Source organism: Tenrec ecaudatus, chromosome 3 (assembly GCF_050624435.1).
Source record: "Tenrec ecaudatus isolate mTenEca1 chromosome 3, mTenEca1.hap1, whole genome shotgun sequence".
NCBI classification, from domain to species: Eukaryota; Metazoa; Chordata; class Mammalia; order Afrosoricida; family Tenrecidae; genus Tenrec; species Tenrec ecaudatus.
Window position 1 is genome coordinate 175,580,575 of NC_134532.1, and position 27,064 is coordinate 175,607,638.

The 27,064-nt window shown below is 38.3% G+C and overlaps 1 protein-coding gene and 1 pseudogene across 1 annotated transcript in view; one reads left to right on the forward strand and one right to left on the reverse strand.

Moving 5' to 3' along the window:
* Positions 1-27,064, forward strand: part of GABRA2 (gamma-aminobutyric acid type A receptor subunit alpha2) — a 199,602-nt gene that overhangs the window by 128,331 nt on the left and 44,207 nt on the right. Inside the window, exons 5-7 of the mRNA XM_075544982.1 lie at positions 94-176; positions 5,932-6,075; positions 7,660-7,812. Of these exons, the coding sequence (XP_075401097.1) occupies positions 94-176; positions 5,932-6,075; positions 7,660-7,812 (380 nt within the window). The remainder of the gene's footprint in view (positions 1-93; positions 177-5,931; positions 6,076-7,659; positions 7,813-27,064) is intronic.
* Positions 25,824-26,750, reverse strand: LOC142443097 (lanC-like protein 2 pseudogene; annotated as a pseudogene).

A 27,064-nucleotide genomic window follows, 5' to 3' on the forward strand; every position in this document is an offset into this window, starting at 1 on the left:
TCCCTTCCTTATAATTAATTCTGTTGATAACAGTGACATGCTTTATTTTGACTTGTTAATTCCCTAAACACAAAGTGAAATTTTGCATTTTAGGCTGACAGTGCAAGCTGAGTGTCCTATGCACTTGGAGGACTTTCCAATGGATGCCCATTCATGTCCTCTGAAATTTGGCAGCTGTAAGTACTAAGAAGAAGGGACATGTTTGTGATTAATAATAACAGAAATTGTCATCAGTTCTGCTTGTATGTGTAGCTTCTAAATTTCTTCTCATATTTCAGAATACTTAATACTTTTTATGTAAGATACAGAAATAAAATATATGCTGATTACCCTCAAGGAACTAATTGGCTAGCCCTATGATACTTCTCAAATATCATTATATTTTAATCATGGTGTTTAAATTATCGATCATTTTATTGTTAATAAAGAGCATCATGTATTTACCAGTGTAAAACTCGATCATGAGATTGTTGAAGATGCAGACAATGTTATTTACCTTGTTTTTAAGTTGTAGCATATTACAAAGACAAGGTTTTTTTTTAATCAAAGAAAAATGAGTTGTAAAGAAAACTGTTCTACTGTTTATTAAAATTGCAATCAGCCTGTTGAAAATAACAGGAAGAGCAACAATTGTCCTACCACTTTCTAAAAAGTGGATGGGGTTTCCTTTGAGTTCCAAAGATAAATCTGAAGCAGATGAAATAGCTAGAGAGCTACATGTGTTCCTTCTGAATACATAGAACATTTCAGAAAAGACTCTGCTCTTGGGCCTTCTAGGTCCCTGGTTATACCTGTGTGCCAACAACTGCATTCACACTCCTGAAATAATTGAAAAGGAGGCAAGATCAAGACATCTCCTGTGGCTCACAAGGCAGTCAGGTCAGGTTTGAGATAAATTTGTGGACCAGCAAAGGCAGCTTCTTGTGTGTGAAGATGTCCCATCGCCTGACCTTTTTAGAAATTGTTATTTCAGGCACACCCATCTTTGTCCAATCTGAACAGCTTTCCCCTTTTTCTTCTTTGTGGAACAGAAATGCAAATCTCTCAGCTTATAAACATGCACGGCCAACTGAATGCATCTTCCCCTCACATTCAGAATCACAAAGACAAACATGGAAGAGTGGTGGCTGATATGCCTGTAAAACCATCTAATTTCTTACAAAAGGAGCAAGTTCTTAATTTTCTTTCAGAATCTCTTTTCTATTTACTTTCAGCGCTTTCCTTTATTGTCATGAAAACCATTGCTGCAATGCCAGCATCTCTTCCGGAGTTATCGAACATAGTCAACAGTGTTTTACAATGTAAACAATATAACAGTGTAAACACTGTTCTCAAAAATTCATGGCAGACGCATGGAAGAAAAACTTGTTTGCATTATGTACAGTGATATTAAAAGGAAACTTGGAAAGCTCTGATGCTAAATGAAAGATTTAAGAAGAAGTAACAATCTACCAAGAAAAGCATTTTTCAATAGAGAAGATATTATTAAGACATCAAATTTAAATGATGTCTCACTTTTGAAAATAAAAATAGATGCACCTGAGAGATATTTTAAATTGCATTTAAATATCTCTCAGGTGCATCTATTCTTATTTAAAATAATTTTATGCTACATTTACAGAGCAGTGAACTATGATATTCTTGAGAATTTAGCAACTAAGATTTGTCTGTATCTAGAAATGGTATGAGTAACCGACAGTTTGTGGACACATGTTTTCTGCTGGTCATTATCTTTAATTTTATCTCCTCCAAGTTTATTTTCCTGCCACAGTGAAAAAAACTATTTGCATGTTTCACTGATTTCTAACTTTTCACTGGTCATTATAGGTTCTGGATAAATTAAGTGTTGAAACTATGGTCTCCATTGTAAACTAATTGGCCAAAAATGCAAATCACATTTAAAACTAGCATAGGGAAGTTTAGTATAAACAGCTAATTACTGTTCTTCTGTTATTTAGTCTCCTCATTGAAATGGTGTCTTTAGCATACATACTCAAAACTAATAAATAAAATTTGTACAACTTTATATTTGAATAAAAGAATGATTTTCTGTATTTACAATTTGAATTCAATTTTGTTTATTTATGTTTTTTTTCATCTCCAACTTTAATTTCTCTTTATGGTTTAAATTGATTTAAAACTTTTAATAAATTTGAGCACATCCATGCATTAGCTGAAAATAAATGTAAGTTGTCTTTTAGATTAAAATAATAATTATAAATTATTATGGGGTATTTTTGTTAGTTAACAAATAATAGGAATTAGTTTAATGCAACCTCATAGTAAATATTGGTTTATCTATTAAATTTAATGTAGTTATTTAGTTATAGAATTCATACTCAGGAGGCCTACTTTGAAACAAACCACTGTTTTAACCTTTTGTCCTTTATCCAAAAGATTTCTAATGGCCTTTTGGTTTATACCTTTGGTTGCATATCAGGGAAATTCTCTCAACTTTGTTGAAGTATTTTCTATTACATCTTTAAGCACTATATTAAAAATCTAAAAAGAAGTCAGGTTAATGTCTAACTAATTAAATGTGGTAATGGATTTAAAAAAAAGGACCCATTGAGGATCGTTTTGAAAAATGTATCCTGGGTCTTGCCTCTTAAGAGTAAATAGTAGAGATGAAGTATTATGAGTTCATTTATCCAGCAAGAACATAGTACACACATTTTTCTGTGGATCTAGCAATGTACTAGGAGGCTGGAGATGCATACATGAATTGAGCAGAATCTTGACCTTTCAGTATCTCTTTAGTTTCCTAATGTGGCATAGCAATGCAATAATATTTTGGGGGCTTCATTTTGTTTTAGTCACATTTAAAAATTGTAGTCAAATTGAAAAGCAGTGGAATCGTTATAATTTCTAGGAAACAAAAATTCATCATCTACTATTTTGAGTCCATTGATAAACCACTGTGTCAGTTCCTCCAATAAGACTCTTCCTCTGTTCCGTTGAGCCTGTACTTTACTAAACATGACGCCCTTGTCTAAAAACCGAACCTCCCTTCTAATATGTCCAAAGCATGTGCAGTGAAGCCCCACCATCCTCCCTTCTTGGGAGAATTCTAGACACACTTCCTCTAGATGAATTTGTTAGTTCTTCTGGAAATTGATGATCAATTCCAGACTCTTTGGCAGTATAATAATCCCAAGGCATCAGCACTTCTTTGGTCTTTGTTATTCATTATACAGCCTCTTATGGCTAAGATAAAATGCTTGAGTCAGGTGCACTTTAGTCCTCAAAGAGACTGTTTTGTTTTTTAGTACTTGAAGGAGGCCTTTAACAGCAGATTTGCTCAATGTAATACATTGATCTCTTTTTATATATAACTTTTGTTGTGTATTAAATGGGGTCTACATTTTAGGTCATCATTTTCATGTTCAGCAGTTTAAGCAACTCATCACACCTCCCACTACCTTTCCCAAAGCTCCTGCCTACCTTTGTCTTCTCTAGTAGAATATTCCTCTAGTAGAAGATTGTTGCCCCTTCATCCCAGTTAATACCTGGGTACCCTTTAGCCTATTGCTCCTCCTTCTCTTTCTTACCCTCTCATCCCTGGTAACCACCAGTCTTGGTTCCTTTGTTAGGAAAAACCTTTGTCTTGGCTTTTACTTTTATAACAACTGTCTCTTTAAATATTTGTCTTTTTGTGATTGGTAACTTTGCAAAATGTCCTCCATGCCTATCCACATTGTGTGTTACTTCACATATGCATCATTATTCTTTAGCAACGCATAGTATTCCCTTGTATGTATTTTTTGTATATATCAAAGTTTATCCATTCTTCCACTGATGGTCACGTAGTTTGTTTCCACCTTCTCAATATTGTGACAATGGACAGGGGTGTGCATACATCTGCTTTTACTACAGCTCTTACATCTTTCGGGTGTATGCTGAGTGAAAGTATTGCTGGGTCATTCGGTATTTCTCTTTCCGATATTGCTTCAGGAAGCCCCAGGTGGCCGTCCACACTGGTTGTACAGTTAACAGTCCCACCAGCACTGTATGAGGGTTATAGGATCTCCACACTCTCTCTGTTATTTTCTGTTTTGTTTTGGTTTTGGTTCTCATCATAGTTCTTCTTTGATTATTTTTTATAATTAGTATATCATTCACGTATCATGCACTTCAGCAGTTCAATCTTGTACAATCGTCATCCCAGTGTCAGAACATTCCTTTCTTTCTCATACTTATTATTGCTAGTCCTTTATTTCCCCAACCTTCACTGCCATGTCCCTAGGTAATCCAGTTACTGATTCCATGGATTTACCTTCCCGGGATTTCATATACAGATGGGTATTTACTGAAGATCCAAGTAAAATGAAATCCGGTGTACCAATTTGAATATTTTCTCCATTTATCATATATTGCTTTGGTGGTCTAGTAGTGGGGATTTTGTTTGCATTAGTTGAAGTATAATGAGTAGGTATAGGTAAATACTTGTAAATGAAACAGTATTTCACTGATACTAGCATTTCAAAATGGCATTCACAAAACCAGTCATCATTACCATATGCTATAAAGGACCACACTGAGAGGAAGACATGTATTCATAAATATTCATTCTCCACTTCATGATGCTTTAATGGGAATTGATATGTGATCAGAGATTTTGTGTGAAGTTTAGTAGCAGAACTACTCTAGGATGAAAAATAACATCAAACCCGTTTCAATTGATTGACTTTGACTCATGGCACCCTGTGCGTGTCAGTTTAGAATTTGATTCCACGAGGTTTTCAGTGGCTGCTTTTTGGGGAAGTAGACTGCCAGGCCTTCCAAGATGCCTCTCAAAAGGTACACTTGACCTTCCAAGCTTCAGGTTAGCAGCAGTGCATATTAACTGCACCACCCGGAGTTTAAACAAGAAAACAACATTACATTTCCGGTAGCCTGGAGAGCTGCAGGCAGAGATGTTGCCAGGGGTAACTGCCTTTCTCTCCCTTGATTGAGAATATGGCGATAGTGCTGAATGTTGCTCCAGAGCTAGTAGCTCCAAGATTTCAGAAAATTCCCATAAGATGAATACATAAATGTTCTTCAAAAGGACAGCCGCAGGAGAACAAGTCATGTCTGTTTGCTCAGCCCTAGCCGACCCTGCCTGCGCACAGCCACAGGGCTGACAAGGGTAAGGGAATGCCAGGGTCAGGGAAAGGCTATGAACACATGCTGCCTACATGACAGCTAGAGGGAGAGCTCAGTTTGGCTACCATGTTCAAAGAAATAAGCAATTTGCACCTACTCTCTATGTGACCTAATCCATAACTTAATTGGAATCCTTTGGAAGTCCAGTCCAATGAGATCTATGTGCTTTAACGAATTTTAAAATAATCAAGTATTTTAAAGAGCTTGCAGCTTGATACACCTGTAACATTTTCATGTACTTTACATGCTCTGCAATAATTAGTTTTCATCCTCCAAATGAAATGCACTGTATCCTGGTAGCTAAAGGCATGAAATTCTGAACTGGATTGCTTTTATTTCCAAAATGAGCATCATGTGGGATTATGACTGGTTTCATGACTGCTTACTGTTTCTGAGATGAGTACTTTAGCTAGACTTTGGACATCCATAACTAGTTTACTACCATATCTTCATCTGCTAGTTTAGGATTACGAGAGATACATTTGGCATCCAATGGTCCAGTAATTTTGCTGGCTGTAAGAGATGCTCTCTTCCCATCTCAAAATGGTTGCAATGAATCTACTTTCATGCTCATTATTATTTCTTTTTTGTCTTCTTCTTAATCTGTCATATTGAAGTTACAAATTCCAAGGATGCATTTTTGCCCTAAAAAATGCCATCTAAAAATATCAGCTTTTTAGTAACCAGTGATTTTATGCAATACGCAAGCTTTGTTGTTTCATTCTATTGATGAACCTTCCTAAAGTGCTTAGCAAGATTTTTGTTTGTTTTGATTTTCTACAGATGCATATACAACCTCAGAGGTCACTTATATTTGGACGTACAATGCCTCTGATTCAGTACAAGTTGCTCCTGATGGCTCAAGGCTAAATCAGTATGATCTGCTGGGCCAGTCAATTGGAAAGGAGACAATCAAATCAAGTACAGGTTAGTAAAATTATAAAGAAAAGCCCTTTTCTATGAGAGTTTATGAATTAAGTCCTTTGTAATCTGCCAGATTACCTAATGTCTTTTTCCCTTATGATCCAGGAACCAGAAGTATAGATAGTATTTGGGGATTCTCACAAATGAAATATATGAGGTTCTACTCCTTACTGACCAGGAACTTTGTTTTAATAGCATTCACAAGAGACTCATCGGTATATGAAAACTTGAGACACACTTGCCTAAAGTAACTATTCAAGAAATATGGGTCTTCTCATGCATGCTAGTTTAGTTTTAACATTTACCTTCACACGTGTGTTACAGTTGCTGGATTTTGAATTATTTCCCCAAACCTGGATAATATATGATTATGCAACCCTTGATTTATGGATAATTACTAGTGGCCTGTGTGAGAAATCTCTGGTACTCTCTCAAAGAGCCACCCTCACCTCAGAAAAGCAGCTGTGTAGACTAATTACCTTACATCTGACCATCATTAAAACTCATAAAGCAGAAAGGAAGCTAGTTAGGAAGATTGGATACAACTCATTGAAGTGAATTACAACAGAAAGAAAACAATCCAGAATGGATGAAGGCTTAGGGTGGAAAAGACGTAGCCGTGTGCCAGGAGACCAATCTTTATGAGATGCAGCAAAAATATGAGCTGTAAATTCTAACTCCCATTCCTGTGAGTAAAAACCCACATGGATAGGGACATGTCTGTCTAATGCTGATGACACCATACCCATACAGGTTGTGTCCTAAACCACTTCTAAAATACAAAAGAGTCAATTAGCTACAGAAGCAAGTATAAATAGAGAAAGATTGATGCCCTGTGGAGATCACTAAGGAACAAAGGGAAAGAACCTTTCACCAAGAGCCAACAGATAGACTTGCTCTAGAACCAGAGACCTGAATTTGCGATTCTAGTCTCAGAAACTGTGAGAGGGAGCCCTGGCGGACTGCTACCAGCAAAGTCAGCAGTTGAAACCACCAGGGCCTGCTCAGGAGAACCAAGAGACTTTCTAGTTTCATAAAAAGTTACTGTCTCAGAAAGCCTCCAGGCTTCGTTCTCATCAGAAGCAACACAGTGTTGGTGACATTGAGTGAGACTGTGAGAAAATGACGTGCTGTTCATTTAAGGCACCCGCGGGTGGTGTGTCTCTAACAGCCCCCCTAGGGATCTGCAACATGGCCGGGCATTGATTCTTTGAGGAGCCAGGGAGGAATCAAACAGAATAGTCAGAGCAGAGATTTGAGACTGGTGCCCGTGGGAATGAAGTCATCCATGTGGCAGAGAGCATTTATGAATTCTTGGGCCCCTTGGTCAAGAAGCATGAGCTCAAAATAAAAAGATACATTGTGACCATAGGACATGCAGGGCAACGCATTTGGTAGTATTAAAATTCTCCTTTTAATGCCCTTGATATGCTAATAAGACATTTAAAGGTGACATTTTTCATGTCCTCTTTGGGATAAATTCTTTATTTTTTAATTGAGCTGTTGTTTCTCTAATCCCTTCCATCTTTAAAATGTGCAGACTGTTGACGACTACAGTTTCTTAAGCTTCTTAAATTTTTCTTCCAGGTGAATATACCGTAATGACAGCTCATTTCCACTTGAAAAGAAAGATTGGGTACTTTGTGATTCAGACATATCTGCCTTGCATCATGACTGTCATTCTCTCCCAAGTGTCATTCTGGCTTAATCGAGAATCTGTGCCTGCAAGAACTGTGTTTGGTGAGTGAAGAACTACACACTTTGTTGGACCACACATTATATTTCACGATGTATTTTTAAAGACATTCTTTCACTGGATCCTCAGTTCACTGCTTGGTAGTGTGTGAACAAGAACGAATGGTTTCAGCCTAGAGGAACCTGAGACTCAGGCAGGTGAAACAGAGTCAATGTAGTCAGTATCTCACTGCTAACAGAATGTAAAGAGTAGTTGAACCTTCTGAAAATAAGTACTCTTTATGTTACGTTATGCAGCTCTGTCAGTATTTGTCTCCGTGGTTATGGAAGGAGGATTGTCTTAAAACGTTAAGTTTAGAGTATCGCAGCACCATATTTCAAGGCTTTATAGGTTTGTGTTTATTTTGTTTTTAGATAAAAAAAAGATGCTTTTAATACGTTGATTTTAAAGGAGTGGTTGGGAGAGCTTTCTACCCTCCATTACTGTGTTCAACTAAATAGCTTATTTTAACTAATATTATGCACAGAAGCACCGTGATGGTATTATAAATATATATTCTAAGCTCGGCACATTTTGTGAACAAGTAGATTACTTTCGTGTGTTTGGTCCACTCTTACTTAGGAACTTTCCATTGAGAACCTACTCTGCCTCATACTACACCAGGTCCTGGATATGAAACTGCAGCACAACTGAAATCCTGTTTCTGCATTAAATTATCTCTGGTTCATGGTGCACAGTAGAATAAGCAGGCATGGAAACAGAGAACAGAATCACAAAATGGAAGCATGAAAATAAACCCATGTGCAAATTGTTACAGAAAACAACAGGACTGATTCAGTAGTTAGCATGTGTGCTCGCTGCTACAGCAGGAATAGGAGTTTCTCAGACACATGAAATAGGACAAGTATCACAGGCAAAAAGAATAGACTTTTCAGTGTCCCCGAGAGACGGAAGGCCATGGTAAGTTCTGTAACGTCGTTGTTAGTGGAGGCAGCGAGATGCGGTTTAAGGTCAACATGAGAAGATGGGGAGAGCCGTATAGGCCAGGTTTAACTTACAGGTGACAGTAAGCTACGACAGTGGTTTCAGACGTTGTATGTGTATGTGTTCCTTAGAATAATGCCGAGCGTATCATAGGTGCTATGGTAGGGTTAGGGAGTCATCTTCCCAGTCATTTGACCCTGATTCTGCTTTCGAAAGCTCTGATAGTCTGGGGGACGATAAGCTAAAGGAATAAATTGAGAGCTGAAAATGCCAGAGCCAGAGGGGAAAGTTAAGTGACTACTGAAATAGCCAAGGTAAGGTCTATTGAGCTCCTCACCAAGTGAGGCAGTAAACCTCATCACCAAGAGAAGAAACGAACACAGGTCAAATAATGCTTGGTGTATACAACCACTGAATGTAGTGAACATATGTGTATACATTCGAAATGTACAGCGGTGCAGTAGGGATCTGGAAACACAGGGAATCTAGGACAGATGAACCCCTCAGGACCAGCGGTGGGAGTGGCGACACCAGGAGGGAAGGAGGTGTAGAAAGGGAGAACCGATCTTGGGGATCTATGTGTAACCTCCTCTCTGGGAGATGGGCAATGGGGAGGCGGGTGAGGGGAGGCGCCGGGCAGCGTAAGATAAGATAAAATAATTATTTATAAACTATTAAGGGTGCAGGGGAAAGGGGGGGAGCGGGGAGGGAGGGGGAGGGGGAAAAAGGACACCGAGCTGATTCCAGAAACCCAAGTGGAAGGCGAATTTTGAGAATGATGAAGGCAACAAATGTATAAGTGTGCTTTGCTCAATTGATGTATGTATGTGCATTCTAAATATAAAAGAATAATGTAGAATAATATTTAGGTTTTTACAAAGGCACAAATATCAGATTTATAGGCCTACTATAACAAATCACCACAAACTTAGAGGCTGAAAACAATATCAATTTTCTCTCATGATTCTGGAGGCCAGAAATCTGAAATCAAGCCTTCAGCAGAATTGTGTCCCTGCGGAGGCTCTGAGAGAGATCCTAACATCTGGTGACTGGTGGCAATTATATATATATATAAACATACAGATATGTATATATATAAACAGATAAATTGTAGGTGCTGTTGATGAATATGAGAATCATCAGCTGCTCAATTACTGAACTATAAAACTTATCTTAAAGAAAAATTGATAGGTAAATAAGCGAACAGAGCACATAATCTTTTTTAAAACTGACATTTCAGGGTTTAGAAGATAAAAAGGTTAGTAAGAACTATGAGACAATTAGAAAGAAACCAAGAGAATGTACAAATATGCTTGACACATGGATTTATGTGTCATTCGTCTTTATGCATTTATTGGTAAGTATGGGTTATGATGTGAGCCGTAAGAGCCCCCAATAAAATGATTTTAAAGAAAAGAAAGAAAACCAAGAGAGAACAATGTCCTAAAGGGAAAACATCGTCATTAAAACAAATGATTTTTTGAAAGAATATACGTATGTATAGCTTTTGGATGTATGGTATCAAATCAGCTCAGATTTAAGAAGTATTGAGTGAATTTTTAGCAGACACCAACGGCAAATCAGAATAGTTGCCATGGAATAAAATCAGATAGAAACAGTCATGTTGTTCTTAAGTGCCATCGAGTCAGTTCTGACTCACAGTGACTCTTTGCACAACAGGACAAAACGCTCCCCAGCCCAGTGCCAGCCTCACAATTGCTCTTATGTTTGAACCCATCGCTGTACCACTGTGTCACTCCATCTTGTCCAGTGACAAAAGGGAGGAATTGAGTACAGACCATACTTAGATGAAGAAGGAGAGCAAAACTAAAGTGGCTGTTCTGGTAGCTGGGCTAAGTTGGTTTTAGGTGCAATGAAATCCATTCCCACTCATAAGGACCAGGAGCACAACAGACTGAAGCATGACTTGACCTGTGCCATTCTCAAAACCATTGCTTTGTTAGCGAACACTGTTGAATTATTGTGTCAATTAATCTCATTGAGGGTTTTCCTTTTTTTCTCTGACCTTTTGCTTTGCCAAGCCTGGCGTCCTTCTCCAAGGACAGATCCTTCCTGATGGTATGTCCCAAGTATATGAGGCAAAGGCGTGCCATTCTTGCTGCTAAGGACCATTCTTCCTAATGCTTCCACTTGTTGCTTTCTGGTGCCATCGAGTCAGTTCTGACTCATAGCAACCCTATGCACAAGAAACGACACTCTCCCCAGTCCTGTGCCGACCTCACGATTGTTCCTATGCTTGAGGTTATTGTGGAAGCCACGGTGTCAGTCCATCTTGGCGAAGGTCTTCCTCTTTTTTTCTTGCCTTTCTATTTACCAAACCTGATGTCCTTCTCCAAGGAGTGTTACTTTAGACATAGTCTTTCTCCAAGGACTGGTATGGTAAGACAAAGTCTTGTCATCTTGCCTGTAAGGAATACTCTGTCTGTATTTCTTCCATGACACATTTGTTTCTCGTTTTGACAGTCCCTAGTACTTTCAGTATATTTCATCAACACTACAATTCAAATGCTTCATTTCCTCTTTGCTCTTCCTTTTCCAATGTCCAATTTTCACATGCATGTGGCACTTGAAAATACCATCACCTGGCTTAGGGGCACCTTAGTCTTCAAAGTAACATCTTGCTACACAAGACCTCTTCCAATATAGATTTGTTTAATTTCATAGTCTATGATCTAAATAATATTTTGACAACTGCGTAATTCAGTAGCATCAATTCTTCTTTTGCTTTCTTATTCATTATCCATTTTTTCCATCAATAATGGGCCATTGAAAATATGGTGACTTGGATCATGCACACCTTAGTTCTCTTAATGACAGCTTTGCCTTTTGCCACTTTAAAAAGACCATTCGCATCAGATATGGTCAGTGTAATTCATCCTTCAACCTTCTGATAGCTTCTTTCATGGGTATTGATTCTGGATCCAAATAAACATTAAATCCTTGCCAACTTCAATCTTTTCTCTGTTTATCATAATTTTGCTCATTGGTCCAGTTTTGAGGATTTGTGTTTTGCTTATGTTGAGGTTTAATCCACTTTGAAGTCGTTAATTTTCATGGTAGCCCTCTCCCTCTCATCCAGTATGGTATGCCATCTGCGTATTGAAGGTTGTTAGTGGATGAGTCTTCCTCTGGTCTGGCTCCTTCGTTCTTCGTCCTCCAGTTCAACTTAGATTATCTCAGCACACAGATTGCTGTGAGCCTTGATGGTGTGGTGTTTCAACAACTGTAAAGTCAATGTTTCAAACTCATCGGGGTCTCGGCAATAGAAGAAGATGACTTTCTGCCTCCATAAAGTTTTTACATCATTGGCACTCTAAAGGGAGAGTTCTACGCTGTCCTATAGGGCCACTTTGAGTCAGGATTGATTCAATGGCATTGAATTATTTTGACTCATAAATTGTACAAATGTGGTAAAAGGATACAAGCCTGATGCAAACATTTCCTAATTTTAAATCATTCAGGATACCTTTGTATTGTTTGAACAGCAATCTCTTGATCTATGTCCAAATCTCACGTAAGCACAATTATGTATTCTTTGTTATGTTAGGTATAATTTAACTCACATAATGGACATAGTCAGTGACATATAGGTGAAGGAAGAGATGGTCCACTTTTGAAAACGTTATGTATATATGAGTCATAATAGAAAATTAATATTATTATTGGCATTAACATAGAAACTTGAATTATAATTGGGGAAGTTCCTCTATGCTAAGCCACACATCGCCATATTGCGTAATTAGGCACATTGCATAACCATTATTTATTATACCCCTTAAGGTGGACTATAACATCCTGATTTTAAAAATGAAAATGCTGAGACTGTATAATTTTAGGCATCTTGTTGGAAACTCTTGAAGCAGAAGAGACAGCAAAACCCATGCTTCTTGAGTTGTGTAGTGTCCCCTTGTGCTTTTCTTTTTAAGAAGAAGGAGTTGAGAAAGAGGAGAAAGATTGAATATATTGCAGAGGGAGGCGTTTCTGATGTTAACAGTCCATAAATAAAGTATTTAGGATTGGAATCTAGAACCATAAAAGTGAGAAACGGTATTTTCCAAATTAGGATGTTCAAACTAAGAGTTCAAGATCACTTCTGTTACGGCTTGCATCTTTCCAAATCGTCCCCAAGGGTTTTCTGAACACTTAAAAATATTGTATCTTGAAAACATTTTACTATGTTCACTTATAGAAAAAAATGCTTAGAGACTATATCACTAGCTACAGACATTAAGGTAACTTGAGATGTCATTGTTGTTAGATACCATTGGTCAGTTCTTGCCCGTAGCAACCCTATGCATAATAGCAGGGAGAAATTATTAAGTTAGCTAAAATTACATCCTGGTTGCAGAAAACTGGGAGAGCTTTTGTGCAGACTAGATTTGCTCTAAAGCATTGGAGTAAAACAAATAGAAAACACAAGTGCATGGAGGACAGGGGGCAAAAAGAAAAAGGGAGAATAGAAAAGAGAACAAAAAGGATAACTTTGGCTTTCAATATTTATTGTGGAGACAAAAGTTAAATCAGAACACCCTTACTGACTCAAGTTTCATTCAAAATGGTTGACGTTTGTTGGTCATTACAATGGCATTTACATTTCCCATGCTTAAAATCTTTTTATTACAGAAAATTGAAGGAGTCACACTACAGAATATAGTTTCCAAACACATGCCCATGTCTTTTGCAGTTTTTTGTGATACCTCCACAACCCATGTTGAATTATGTTCCAGAATATAATACTTAGTATACATTTCTTTAAAAGCTGTACATATAAGGAATAAAATACTAGAACTTTATATATGAATTAAGCTTTGCTTTTATGGTAAGATTCTATATGAAATTTCAAGAAAATTGGACCTAGTTTAATAGATAATTCATTAATAAGATCATCAGTTAATACATTTAATTCAGAAAAAAATGCTCCATTATCTTTCTTCTAGAATTTTGTAAATGTCTGTATTATTGTACCCTCATATTTCATTACAGATGGTCACGTTCCAGGTGTGCCTCACTCCTCAGAGTTTCGACTAACGATTATTAGCAAAGCACAAGGCACATTTAAGTATTAAAAATAAATTATGAAAAACTAGTAATTGGTTTAGGGATAATCATGCAATCTATAGTCAGAATTCACTTAATGGCAGCGAGTTTGGTTTTTGAGGTTTATAGCATTGGATAATATCTCCATATGAAATTTACTAAGACAATTTGAAACAATGAAGATATTTGATGATAAGAATTAACAAATATTATTTCAGCTAATGTGAGCAAAACCAACAGGAAGGCACAAAGAATTGCAGCGCACAGAGGCCCAGATCTTGTTTACAAATGTAATTAAATATGGGGATTATGAAAATAACCATGGAAACGACAGAGAAGAAAGAAAAGCAAATATAGATTAAGTCATGATTTCAAGAAGAGCATAGGGTCAGAACATCAAAGGTTCCCAAAACTTTAGACTCAGTTGCATCTCCTCAGTTATCTAGTTGCAAAAGCTGTCAAATTACTGAGCCAGGATGCCAAAAAAATCATTTAAATATGGTTAATAAGCAAGAAGAATTAGTCAAATTACTTGAAAAATAAGGTTATAAAACTTTTGAAATTCAAATTGTTAAGACAAAAACATTTTAGGGAATGAATGAAAGGAGCATAATTTATATTCCAGAAAAAACAAATCAGGTAAATAAAATCAAATGGTGAAAAATTTACTTAATAAAAGTTGGTAGAAAAATGAACTATTACTTTCTGTATGTAAAGATACAGACTTTGGAGCATAAATCTCCGCATAGAAATTTCTGCCTGTCCCAGTTACAGAGGAAGAATAAGTATATGTATAGATATTTAACTTTGTATCAATCAAATATGTTAGTGCCAAGGCTGTTTTGTTCAGCTATGTAAATGTTTTCAAAGATTGGTGATATATGTAACGAAATTTAAAATCAAGTCTATATTTGCAAGTGTTAATTTTGTGTGACTTATTTATAATAGAGGTTTAAGAATTACTGTCTTTTTTTGTAAATTCAGATTTAGTTATTCAAGTATTCATAGTATCATTTCTAGAAAATATTGTAAAGACTATAGTAAAGTTATTTGCATCTGTGCATGTGCGTTTGAGTGGAATCCTTGCTTGTGTGGGGTTATGCGTGTGCATGCGTGCATCTGCAGGTGGAAAGTAAACAACGACGCTCTAAAGATATGGTTTAAATGGAATTTGAAAGCTCCCAGCCCCTCCTTTTTCGGACACCCTGAGACTACCATCCAGTATGTTTTGGTTTCTCCTGAGGATGAGCATTGTCATCCCTGATTGCTGCACAGGAGATATCTAAGCCATGCTTCTACTCTCTCTCTCAAATCACAGTGGGGTTACAGCCTCTCTAGCTGATGACAGATCATTCAGTGATCTGCACAACCCTTCTCGCTGGGGCTTTCAGTGGTGGATTAGCCACCCTGATCTTTAAAAAACTGATTTGGTTATGAAATTAATTTGTCTGAGTAGACACTATTCAAAATTTTCAACCTTTGGGGTTGTTCAGGATTCCATGCTGTAAATGGTATAAAAGAAAACAGAAGGAATAAGTCAGAAGGCAAAGTTGAAATGAGAATGTGTACCTTTGTTGTTAGGGATTTGGGCCCTTAATGCTGGGTCTTATCTAGTTACATTTTATGTTTTTATTGCATTTGTTTTGTGATTATGTAGTACCAGCTTGATGTCTTTCAAATACAATAATTCAAACAGACTGGCCACGTTTGTTGCAATGATAAAAAGCTCTTTTTGCTTTTTCTGACTCTTAACAAAAGTACCCATTTTGTTAAGCACCAAAATTTTTTTATTGAACAACTATTTGTCAGCACATTTTATATGCCTGTAATACTTTTGAACAAAAGTAAGCATAACTTCTTCCATGAGGACGTAGCTGATTTTTTCTTGCCAGTAATATAAAACAAACAAACAAGCATCTGGAAAAATGTTTAGCACAATACCTTAAGATCTATGAGGGTTTTCAATGCCTTAGCCTTCTGAAAGTAGCCAATGCATTTGCAACATACAACCCCAATTGTGTGCTTTATTTAGCTTATTTTGGGAAATTATGGCTTCCAGTATTTTCAGTTGTTTAACATTCTTCATGACATTATGTAAGTAATATCTATGTGGAATTTTCCAACTAGTGTTTATATTGTGGGCATTTATATAAAACACGGTATCCTTGTGGATTTCCAACAGCATAATTTGTGGTTCAATCCCACCAGCTATCCCACAGGAGAAAGATGAGGTTCTCTGTTCCCATGATCTACAGCACTGAAAATTTATATATAGGGCCTCTATATAGTTCAAATCCACCGGATTGCAGTGTGTTTACTTTGTTTATGTTTAATATATTCTCATATTTTAAATGCTATATTCAGTGTATAAGAAGTGTTATTTTCCCATTACAAAGAATATCAAATATTACATATACATTAGGGTGTAATTCTCTTGTTGTTGTGGTTGCTTAGTACCTGCTCTCCCCAGTTTTTCTGTTAAACCTATAAGAAATTTTCCAAGGATTACTTCAAGTATCTCATGTTTATATATTGTTAGCTATAACTTAATCTTGTAACCAGAGAGTCTGAGAACTTGTCATCCTGAATAAATTCTGTATTCTAAAATTAAAAGGAAATAGTAATGGCCTCTTAGCACTGAAATCACTGCCAAACAGAAAAGTCAGCTGCTACGAACCCACCCAATGGCTTCACAGGAGAATGCTTTGACAGTCTGCTTCTGTAAAGATTTACAGCCATGGAAACTCTGCGGGGAAATCACTCTCTGGCCCGCAGGATCGTTGTGAGATAGAATTGATTTAGCATCAATGGGAAATACTAGGTTGATCGCTGGAAATTTCTATTATAAGAAGAAAACTAAGATTTGAAGATTATAAGAGGTTTAGCACAGGTATTCAGAAGCCACGCTGTGCTGAATGAAATGCTGGCTATGTGGCTATTGAGCTAGTGCCTTCTGGGTGTCTTCTCATCACCTTTGCTTCACCTCACTCTGGAATAATAATAACCACCTTCTAGGAGAGTTAGGGAATTACACGACACACACACACACTTAGAACAGTTCTAGATATATAGTATTATCATCGTGATTTAGTTGTTTCCTATTTGCTCTGTAATTTCATATTAAAATGTTGTATGTAACGGAAATATGTAAAAGATGGTCATATTTTGTTTTATTTTGAATAATTGTAATAACTTCTCACAGGTAGTCTATTGTGAGAGTTTTGAACTTGATAAACCTCCAGGGGAGATAGCTCTGGGCTGGTCTCCAGCTACTTTCTATAATATTTCATCAATATTTTATTTTGTTTAAAGAGAATTTCAGAATAATTGACATCTCTTTCTACTAAAGGTGAAATATACAAGTGTGTGTTCAGTTTTACTCAATTCTCCTCCAGCATAATGGAACCAAACACTAGTGATGCTGTTCTATGCCTCTTTACCAACATCATTTTCACTAATGATGAGTTTGAATATATGAGAGCATACCCCCCCAAAAAAGACCAGGATTTGTTTCTATGCAAAGCTATGTGTTTAAATTTTTGTACATTAAAAAAACCTTATCACCCTCAAATTATTCACCATTACACTTAATACATTTTTCAAATCTGCAATTCCATTCTTGGAAACATTTTTACAAACTCGTCTGTTTGGATGGCTGACAGCACCTCCCTCATTTTTTTTCTTCACCTCTTCTATGTCATCAAATCACTGTCTTTTCATGTTCCTCTGCATTTGCAGAAACAAAAAGAGTCACACGGCATGAGGACAGATGAGTAAGCACTAGGCAAGTGAGGCATGCTGTGTTTTGCCAAAAACTGGTGCACTGAGATGGCTGCATGAGCATGTGCATTGTTGTGGGGGCAAACCAATCCCCCATCTGCCACAAATTAGGCCTTTTTTGTTGCACACTGTTACACAATCTTCAGAACCTCTACATCGAAATCTTAATTAACAGTCTGACCTGGTAGGATGATGTCCAAATGCACTGTCCCCCTTACATGAAAATAAAAATGAGTATCAGTTATTTTGAGGGTACCTGTCATATAACCAACATCAATCCCATTCAAGATTTTCATCCAAGCTCTAAGTCCCATAACTGAGTCCCAAAGAGTTAAATATGCATCACATGTTTTCTCCGATAGAACCACCTCTAACAAATACAATGAGATTTCAAAATGCTCATAGAAAAATCCCATTATCTTTAATGCTATTTCTTTAAAAGCTTTTTGAAGCCCCTTTTGCATACCAGTTAGCCAGGCTTGGGCCACAGGATCACTCCTTATTATCAAATCTGGAAATTCTGAAAGAAAGGGGAACTGCAGGATCTTATTAGAAAGAGAGAACACTTCACTCATCATTGGTCTCTGTTGCTAATTTTCCAACTATGACTACTTCTTTGATGATGCCATTGACTTCTACTTCGAGAAAATAGAAATGATTAGAAGAGAACCGCTTTACATTCTCACTACCTCATCTATCCAAGCTTTCATACCCACACACTCTGCCAAATCATGTTTATAATCCTTGTGTACTTCTCTCCCACAGAGGGACATCATTTCACATGTGTAAGGGATGTACAATGTATGTCGTGTACTCCATAACCAGCCACTTATTGTCCATCTGATTTAAACTCATGGTGACACCAGGCATATTAGAAGAGAATTGTATATGCTCTATAAAGTTGTCAATGCCTGATTTTCTTTTGTCTGATAGTAGATAGCCCGGTCATTCTTCTAAGGCAGCGTTGAGTAGACTTGGACCTCTATCCTTCCTAGTAGAGACCTAGCTAATTAACCATTTTCACCAACTAGGAGTTCCATCTACCTCATACTCATTGCTATTTGGTTGATTTTGATCATGGGAACCCATACATTAACAAATAGAATTAGTCCATAGGATTTTCTTGGCTACAATATTTACAGAAATAAATTAGTAAACTGCCTGACCTTTGTGCCTCCGCAGTACTGGTTGACTTTTAAGCAGAAACCGGTAGGTTAGTAGACTAACTCTAGGTTAGTGTGCCACCCAGAGATATCATCTTCCATATCATAAAGTAAGCAAACAAAGAAGCTCATTGCCATCTAGTCAATCTCAACTCAGAATGACCCTGCAGGACAGGGGAAAACTGCCCCTTGGAGTTTCCAAGACATAAAAACCATCTTTGCAGAGGCGACGGCCTCACTTCTCTCCATCACAAGACTGGCAGGTTAGCCACATAACGCACAGCCGGCCAGGCCACCAGGACCCTTAATCTGCTTCAGCTTTGCTGTTTCTTAGGTGCCTTAGAGTTTGTTCCAACTCAGAGGGATCCTATGTGCAACAGAACACAGCCCAGTCCTCTGCTCTCCTCTGTTGATGTTCCAGCCCATTGTTGCAGCCGCTGTGTCAGTCCATCTCCTTCCCGATGTTTCTCTCTTCTGCTGACCTTTAACAAGCTTGCTGCCCTTTTCCAGGCCCTGTCCCAAAGAAATGTCCAGAATCCTTGAGATGAAGTCTTGCCATCCTTCTAAGGAGCATTCTGATTGTACTTCTTCCAAGACAGATGTATTTGTTCTTCTGGCAGTCCACAGTACTTTCAGAATTCTTTACCATCCCCATAATTCATATGTATCAGTTCTTTGGTCTTATTTGATTTTCAATATTCACATGTATATGAGACGATTAAAAATATCATTTCTTGAGTCTCATGCTCTTTCATCTTCAGTGTGCCATCTTTGCTCATCAACACATGGCAGAGGTCTTGTGCAGCAAACGTGCCCACTGCAATGCTGCAAACATGCCCACTGCAATGCTGCATTTGGTTTATTGATCCACACATTGATTGTGGATCCAGGGGAAATGAAATCTTTGACCATGTCAATACTCTCTCATTCATCATGCTGAGATCTATTGGTCCCGTTGTGAAGATTTTTGTTTTCTGTACATTGAGTTGTAATCCAGTTTTAATCTTTACTGAAGCCTGTGGCTCCTGATCTTCGTGAGCAAATGCCTCATCTGCCTTACTTTCAGCGAGCTAGGAAGTATCCGCATATTGCAAGCTGTTAATAAGGTTTTCTCCAGACCTGAGGCAACGTTATTATTCACGTGGTCCCATTTCTCAGATTATTTGCTCAGCACGGAGATTGAGGAAGTATGGTGAGAGAATGCAGCCCTGACCCTCACCTTTCCTGCTTTCCTGCTTTTGATCTCTGCAGTCAGCATTCCCTTGTTCTCCCTAACCAACGGCTTCTTTGTCCATATGTAAGTCCCACAAGAGCACAATGAAGGGCTCTGGAATTCCTGTGCATCTCACTGTCCATGTAAATCTATAGTGTGTTATGATTCACACATACATCCAAATGCCTTTGCACAGTCAATGAAGCATAATCATCTTTTGGGTGTGCTCTACTTCCAGTCCAAATGCCTCTGATAGAGCAATGATATCTCTCGTGCCATAAGCTCTTTTGAATCCAGCTTGAATTGCGAGCAGTTGATGAATAATCTTTGGTGAAGTTTTAGTTACTTTTAGTGATATTAGTGATACTGTTCTATAATTTCTCCTGCAAGTCACCTATCTTTGGAATGGTCACAAGTATGAATCTCCTCCCGGTGATTGGCCAGGTAGGTAGGTTTCTTCCAAATTTCTTGGCGTAGCAAAGTGAGCACCTTTGGTGGTACATCTCTGTTTAAACACTTGAAATTGGTGCCAGTTGACTAGATCTTGTTGGTCCAGTTTTGAAAATTGTTGTTTTCTTTACGTTGAGGCATAATCCATACGGAACACTGTGTTTTGTTTGTTTGTTTTAATATTTTGGGAAAATTGTTTGGGAGTGGGAGGCTGGCTCTAGAGGAAAAATGAGGCTTAGAAACAGTAAGCAGAATGTCTGAGCAAGGCTGAAATGATCTGTAAAAATTCATTCCAAGGCCCTGTCGTCCACAAGCTTGGGCTGTGGCGTGGTAATGGGCGGCACACCTGGCAGCCCACTGTTGACTTTGGCGCAGGGCAGCTCCTGCTAATCAGCAAGCTGCCCGCCCACTAGCCCTCTTCTCCCCATGGCAGAGGTTCATCCCAGTCACCCCGCTGTCAATTAGGAAAGTGAGTGATAAGAATAATAGAAAGCCTTGCGCGTTCTAGGTTTGAGTCAGGTTTAGAAGTTGTTTCAGGAATGAAAGCAGGTAACCTGCTTAAGCTTAATTGATATGATTGCATTATTGATTTTATAGTAGGGGGTATTAAAAGTATATACTATTAATCTGATGTTTTGCTTTTGATACTTAATTTTGACGAGGATATACACTATCACATTAAAACAATTTAAAAGGTATGAGGAGATTACATTAAAAGATGTAGTGTGTTGAGGGTCTAGGTATCATCCTGAGTTAGCTACTTCTCATTTGCTCATTATTCAAATCTGGGTGGGGTGGGGGTGGGGAGGCAGGGAAACAAATTTGGAAAAGTGTCACTATCCCAGCGAAGCAAATTGGGACATAGTGCTGATAAAAGGCTGCCTCATTATCGTTCTGCAAAGTGGTATTAAAACGCTATCTGACTTTTGAGGTTTCTGATTGCAAACTCTCTTTCTCATGTATCCTTCTGCCATCAAGCTGTTTTATTCCCTTAAAAAACTGGGTGTCTGAAGGGGAAAATCGTCGTAGGTGATTGTTTTCCACATGAGTAATTTTAGTTTGAGAGCAATACGGACTACATGGTGACCAGAATTTGAAATGAGCCCTGTAATTTGACAACCGTGCACAGATCCCTGGTGACACAGTGATTAAGTGCTTGGCTTATTAAAAGGGATGTAGTGCTAACTCACCAATAGCTCAGTGGGAGAAGCAGCCTGGTAATATACTACCATTAATATTAATAAATAAATAAATGGCTCACTGATATCCAGTCCATCCAGACTCACAGTGACGCTATGTAAGAGTTTCCATTAAATCTGTAGTGGAGCAGACAGCTTCATCGTTCTCTGGAGAAAGAGTTGGTGGATATGAACCACTGACCTTCCAGTTAACAAGCCAATGCTTAACCCACTACACTACCAAGGCTCCTTCCTATAAAGTTCCAAAACCAAAATTACAGCCCAGACAAAACTATGGCCTTTTCTACTGTTACATAAGATCACCATAGACTGTCTTTGGCAGCAAATCAGTGACCTCCTGGTTTTCACCAGCTTCTCTATTGCAGCATTTGGGTTTCCCTGCTTTCACTAGAAGTCAATAGCATCAAAGCATGACACAGCAATTGAAGCATTACTGGGTTTTGACACTTCTTTTTCACACACCTGACACATTCCACAAGGAGTCCTGGTGGCAAGGAGATTGAGTTGGGTTTACTAACCATAGGATCAGCAGTTCAACTCCACTAGCTTCTCTGTGGAAGAAGGATGGGGCTTTCTGCTCCCGTGAAGCTTTGTAAAGCTGCGGAGGCTGTTCTTCTCTGTGCTGTGGAGTCACTAGGAGTCAGCATCCACTCTACGGGAATGGTGAGTTGATCATGGTCTACATTTCAAAGCAAAATTAACCTACTCCTCCTAGGTGATGCTAAATAGTTTCTGTAGAAATGCTGTTGGATAGATTCTGTTTTATGGCTGCCTCGATGTGTATGCACAGTAATAAAGGGCTTCCAACGAATGGTGGGAAAGTCCCATTATCTTTTCGTTTCCTTTTTCACAAATATTTCTGAAGCCTCATTAAAACTGCCTCATGGGGTTTCTAAGGCAATGGCCTTTTGGAAGTAGAGTTTCCAGCAGTAGAGTGTGTTTTGCTTGGTTTTAACTAGCAACCTTTAGGTTAAATGTGCTATATCCTTTTTTTTGGCTATAAATCTTGGTGGGAGCAGAAAGCCTCATCTGTCTATGCAGTGTTAGTTGACCTGGAAGCTAGCAGTGCAAACAGAGTGTACCCCACATGCCAAGACTCTAACCTTTTGATTGGCAAACTGGTAAAATAGAATCACTTTAGTCATTAGGAACTTCTGTCCAAAGTGAAGTGGTCACTTTCATTACTGCTTTTGAGTGCATTCTTTAAGCACATTTATCTAGCATATGCTGTGGCCATTCCTTTAATCTTAGCCATACGATGAGCTCTGCATTAATCTGCTATCTCCAAGGTCAGTAGTTTGGAACCACCAACCACTCTGTGGGAGAGAGATACGGCATTGTACTGCCATAAAGAGTTACAGTCATGGAAACCCACAGGGACAATTCTACCCTCTCCCGGAGGATCCCTATGTGCTGGCATCTGGGCCAGGGCCGTGAGTTGAGAGTAAGATACTGTGTCTGGTACTTAGTGTGAACACTTGATTTCTTTCCAGAATAAACAAGGTAGACATTAGGTCTTTCAAGAAAAACATGGTTTTTGTTTATTTGTTTTTTGTTTTGTTGTGTTTTTCTCTTGTGTGTGCACGTGTCTATCTTAAAATTTCATGGAAAATTCCATTATTCTTTAATTCCATTTCCTCATGAACTTTTAGAAGCCTTCTATCTCTTTCTTTCTCTCTGGTTTTTATTTTCTTCACAGATGCTATGCAAATATCAAGTGTAAACTAATGACTTTTACACATTGATTATTTTACTATTTCTATAGGTTCAAGTAATTAAATATAAAAATTGAGTGTCTATTTTTCCTAGTTATTTTTTGTCTGAAAATGATGACCTCTTAGTAAAAAATGAATAAATGTATTTATTTGTTTTCAAATATGTAATAATAGTGCAAGGAAATGCATTATAGTTGGGTAACTTTTGTGATAATAATTCTCTAATAATTCATTATATATCACAAGTTGCATAGTAACTTCCCAGTTAAATCACCTCAGGGTGCAGTAAGGAATCACCAAACATTTGAAAAGCACCCTGCATTTTATGGCAATACAATGCCAAGTATGACGTAGCAAACGGGCTGTTAGTAACGGGGAGTTTACACAGCACAGTGCTTTCTATGTGTCACCTCCTGCTCTTTTCTTGTTGTGATACTACATGTCTTCTTTGACTTTAAACTGGTGAAATCAGAATTTTACTTTGACCCACAATTAGAAGTCACCCCAGATTGGGTTTTTATGGGTATTGGTACAGGGGTCTACACCACATCAGAGGTCTCCCCGTGATATCCCTGGACAGGCTGCTCAGCCACTGATAGGCCTTCTTGTTGCTTCTATTAGCTATCATTGGTTGGTTCTGACTCCTGGCCCGGAGCCATTTTCAGAGTTTTTGCTTCATTTGAGCCCAGATTTGTGGGCTATCTCCCTCCCTGCGTTCTCAAAGGCTCTTTACCATTCATGATGTTGGTTTCAGAGATGAGTCTATCCTGCTGACCTATCCTACGTAAGGAAACGAAGTCTCAGCACCCTCAGCTCTAAGAAGTATTCTTATTGCATTTTTTCTGAATCGGTTTGTTCCTTCTGGTAGTGCACAGTATATTCAGTATATTATTTCAGAACCTCTAGCTCACTCCTGATTTCCCTTTAAATTAGATGTGAATTGTTTTATATTTCTTAGATATTACCTATCACAAATATACTAGATTAAAACGAGATGGGTAATCATGCTAGCTAAAGCTATATGACATCGCGGAACCCATGTGCTAGCACCAGGCAGAAGGTCAAATTATGCCTAATTAAGCAGCTTAATCATATTTAGAAATCTAGAAATATAGTAGTTCAGCCATTAGGACTATGAAATCCAGGAAGCAGATATATACTTTTAAAATATTTTAAGCTTCTTTGGAACAGTGCGGAATGGAGAGGAATTCAGACCCATGTTTTACTTGCTCTTTCTTGTGAGATGCCTTAAATTATTTTGAAGGTGAGAAATAAAGAACTCAAGAAAAATAGCTCAAAGTGTTCTCGGCAACCATCTCAGCAAAGCAATCCCGAGGTGTTCTTTGATTTTTCCTAAATCACCACTAGATGGGACTCGTGCATCCCTGCTCCACATTTTTCTTTTCTCCTTAAACACATTGGGGGTATAAGGAACTCAAATGTTACAGGGAAACTATAGTGTTTGCTATTTGCTGGGTCTACAGGTGGAATTTGCATTTATTATTTAAGGCTTATAATTCTATGAGATGCATATTATAATTTCCATTTTAGAGATGAAGATAATGAAGCTAGAGAGGAAGAGAAAAGGACAATTCAACTTTTGTTCAGTAACTCTATAGCTTGCGCATATATACGCATACGGCAGTGATGTGGAGAGAGAATGGGAGTTGAATAGAGATGACGAATGCTAACTTGCTCACATGGGGAGCAAAGAAAATACAGAAGCTAGAATAATAGAATTAAGACTATTTGCATGTTAAATATGTTTTATTAATGAGGTCCTGTGTCAATATAAAATGATATTCCCTTCCCCTCCCGAGTTTAGAATCAATTCACAGCCTGAATGCATAATCACAAGTCTCCCTCTGTCCACAATAATTGCTCATATCCAAATAGCTGCAAAAGATATGTAAGTCCTGATTTCATCTGTGTGCACCAGCCAAGAAGTTCTGATTCCAACCAGATCTGGCTGTATGAGTAAATTCGCAAAGAATTATAAGGAAAAGCAGGTGTGTAGTTATCAGTTGGTGACCTTCGGTGTTGAGACACCATTAAAATGGATAATGTGCCTTTCCTTTGTCCCCATTGCTTCCCATTTGCTGCTCTGCAGACCAAGTTGATGACATTTCTTGAACCTTCCCCAGAGCCTGGTAATACTTTGGGAATGGCAGAAAAGTAAGACAGAGGAAATTCAGGGCTCTGATACCAAACCCATCCTATCCTTAGATGCTTTATAGTCACAACTGCTAAATAGGGAGAATAAAAGGCAACAACAAACATTTTATCATTTTTCATTTCCTGCTATGAACAATGAGGCAATTGGGGTTACAGCACGTCAACAGATGGTGTCTTCTTTTATGCTCAAAGTGTAAGGACTTTGGACCAGAAGGGGGCCGATGAGGTGTGTTTCTTGTTGTTGTTCTCTTTCAGATTTCATAGTTGGTCTTTGACAGGCACTAAGAAAGCTACTAAATTGTGGTCCAAATGGTTGACTTAGTTGTCTTTTTGCATCTCTTTATTCCTCTGAAGAACCAAGTTCAAAAGCTGGAAACTGTGATGTCTCCGGCCCCAGTACATCAGAGAGGAAGTGGATGGCACCCGCCATGCCTTCAAACATAGCATTGGGTCTGTCAAGAATAGGACACCCATGTGCTCCGTGATTCAAACACCACTCTACAAACTTGCAAGCTCTGTAAAGGTATTTCTTGCCCTGTGTGAGATAGTACAAAGACAGGAAGGAGTAGCCATTTCCAGCTGACCGATAGCAGAGGCCATAACCCTCGCTGCCAGATCACATCAGTGCACCCATGGCATCCTTCATGTACTTCTCTTTAAACGCCTTGTATGCCCGCATAAGCCCGTGGAGACACCAGGGGCACCATGGTACCAATGGACCAATCTATGTGTCTCCTTGCTTAAGGATGACGGGCAATTCCCAGATGGGAATTTGTTGTGATGTGCATAATTGACACCGCTTTTCACCATTTCCCTCAAGGGTTCTTGTCCCCTTTGGCTGCTGGTTGCCTTCACATGTAGCAGATCCTGCCCGATGACGGGTTGCTCCAGCATACTGTTTCCCGTGCTATTTATATAAAAGAGGACATCGCTTCGTTTTTCTCTTGACAAATTCTCCCCTGACTCAATAACAGCAATGACTCCTTCTTCACTGGCTGGCTCATACAGTGTGTCTGGACCAATCCCTGTGTTCAGGTACAGTAAGGCATACAGATTACCTGCCCGTCCATAAACCAGCTCATCAGGAAGGCCTGACTCTCCACACTCACTGCTTCTTGGGAGCTGCAAAAGGTCTGCAATGCATTCCTTTGGAGAACACTCTGGAGCCTTCTCCATACCCTCCTCATCCCTCTCCTTGGACCACCCCAGTTTGGCACGACAGCGTAGTCTTTGGAACGTAACCATGTCAGTAAGTGAGGCTATATATGCATGTCTAACTGTCATTGTATATGTTTGATTATTATATTTTTAAATGAATTGATCGAGTACATAAATACTTGTCAGCACTCTGAACACATAGATCCTGTCAGAAAATGCATGCCTCTCTCTAACCCTATGCCCCTAAGGCACGAATCTCCCTAGCTAGTGAATTTTAGACTACTGAATTAGACTACTTCACCTCACATGCACACACATGTGTCTGTTTCTTGTTTTGCTACAGAATAATAGGCATATTTATTTACTTCATGCTGTATTTACCCCTTCTTTGATTCTGAAAA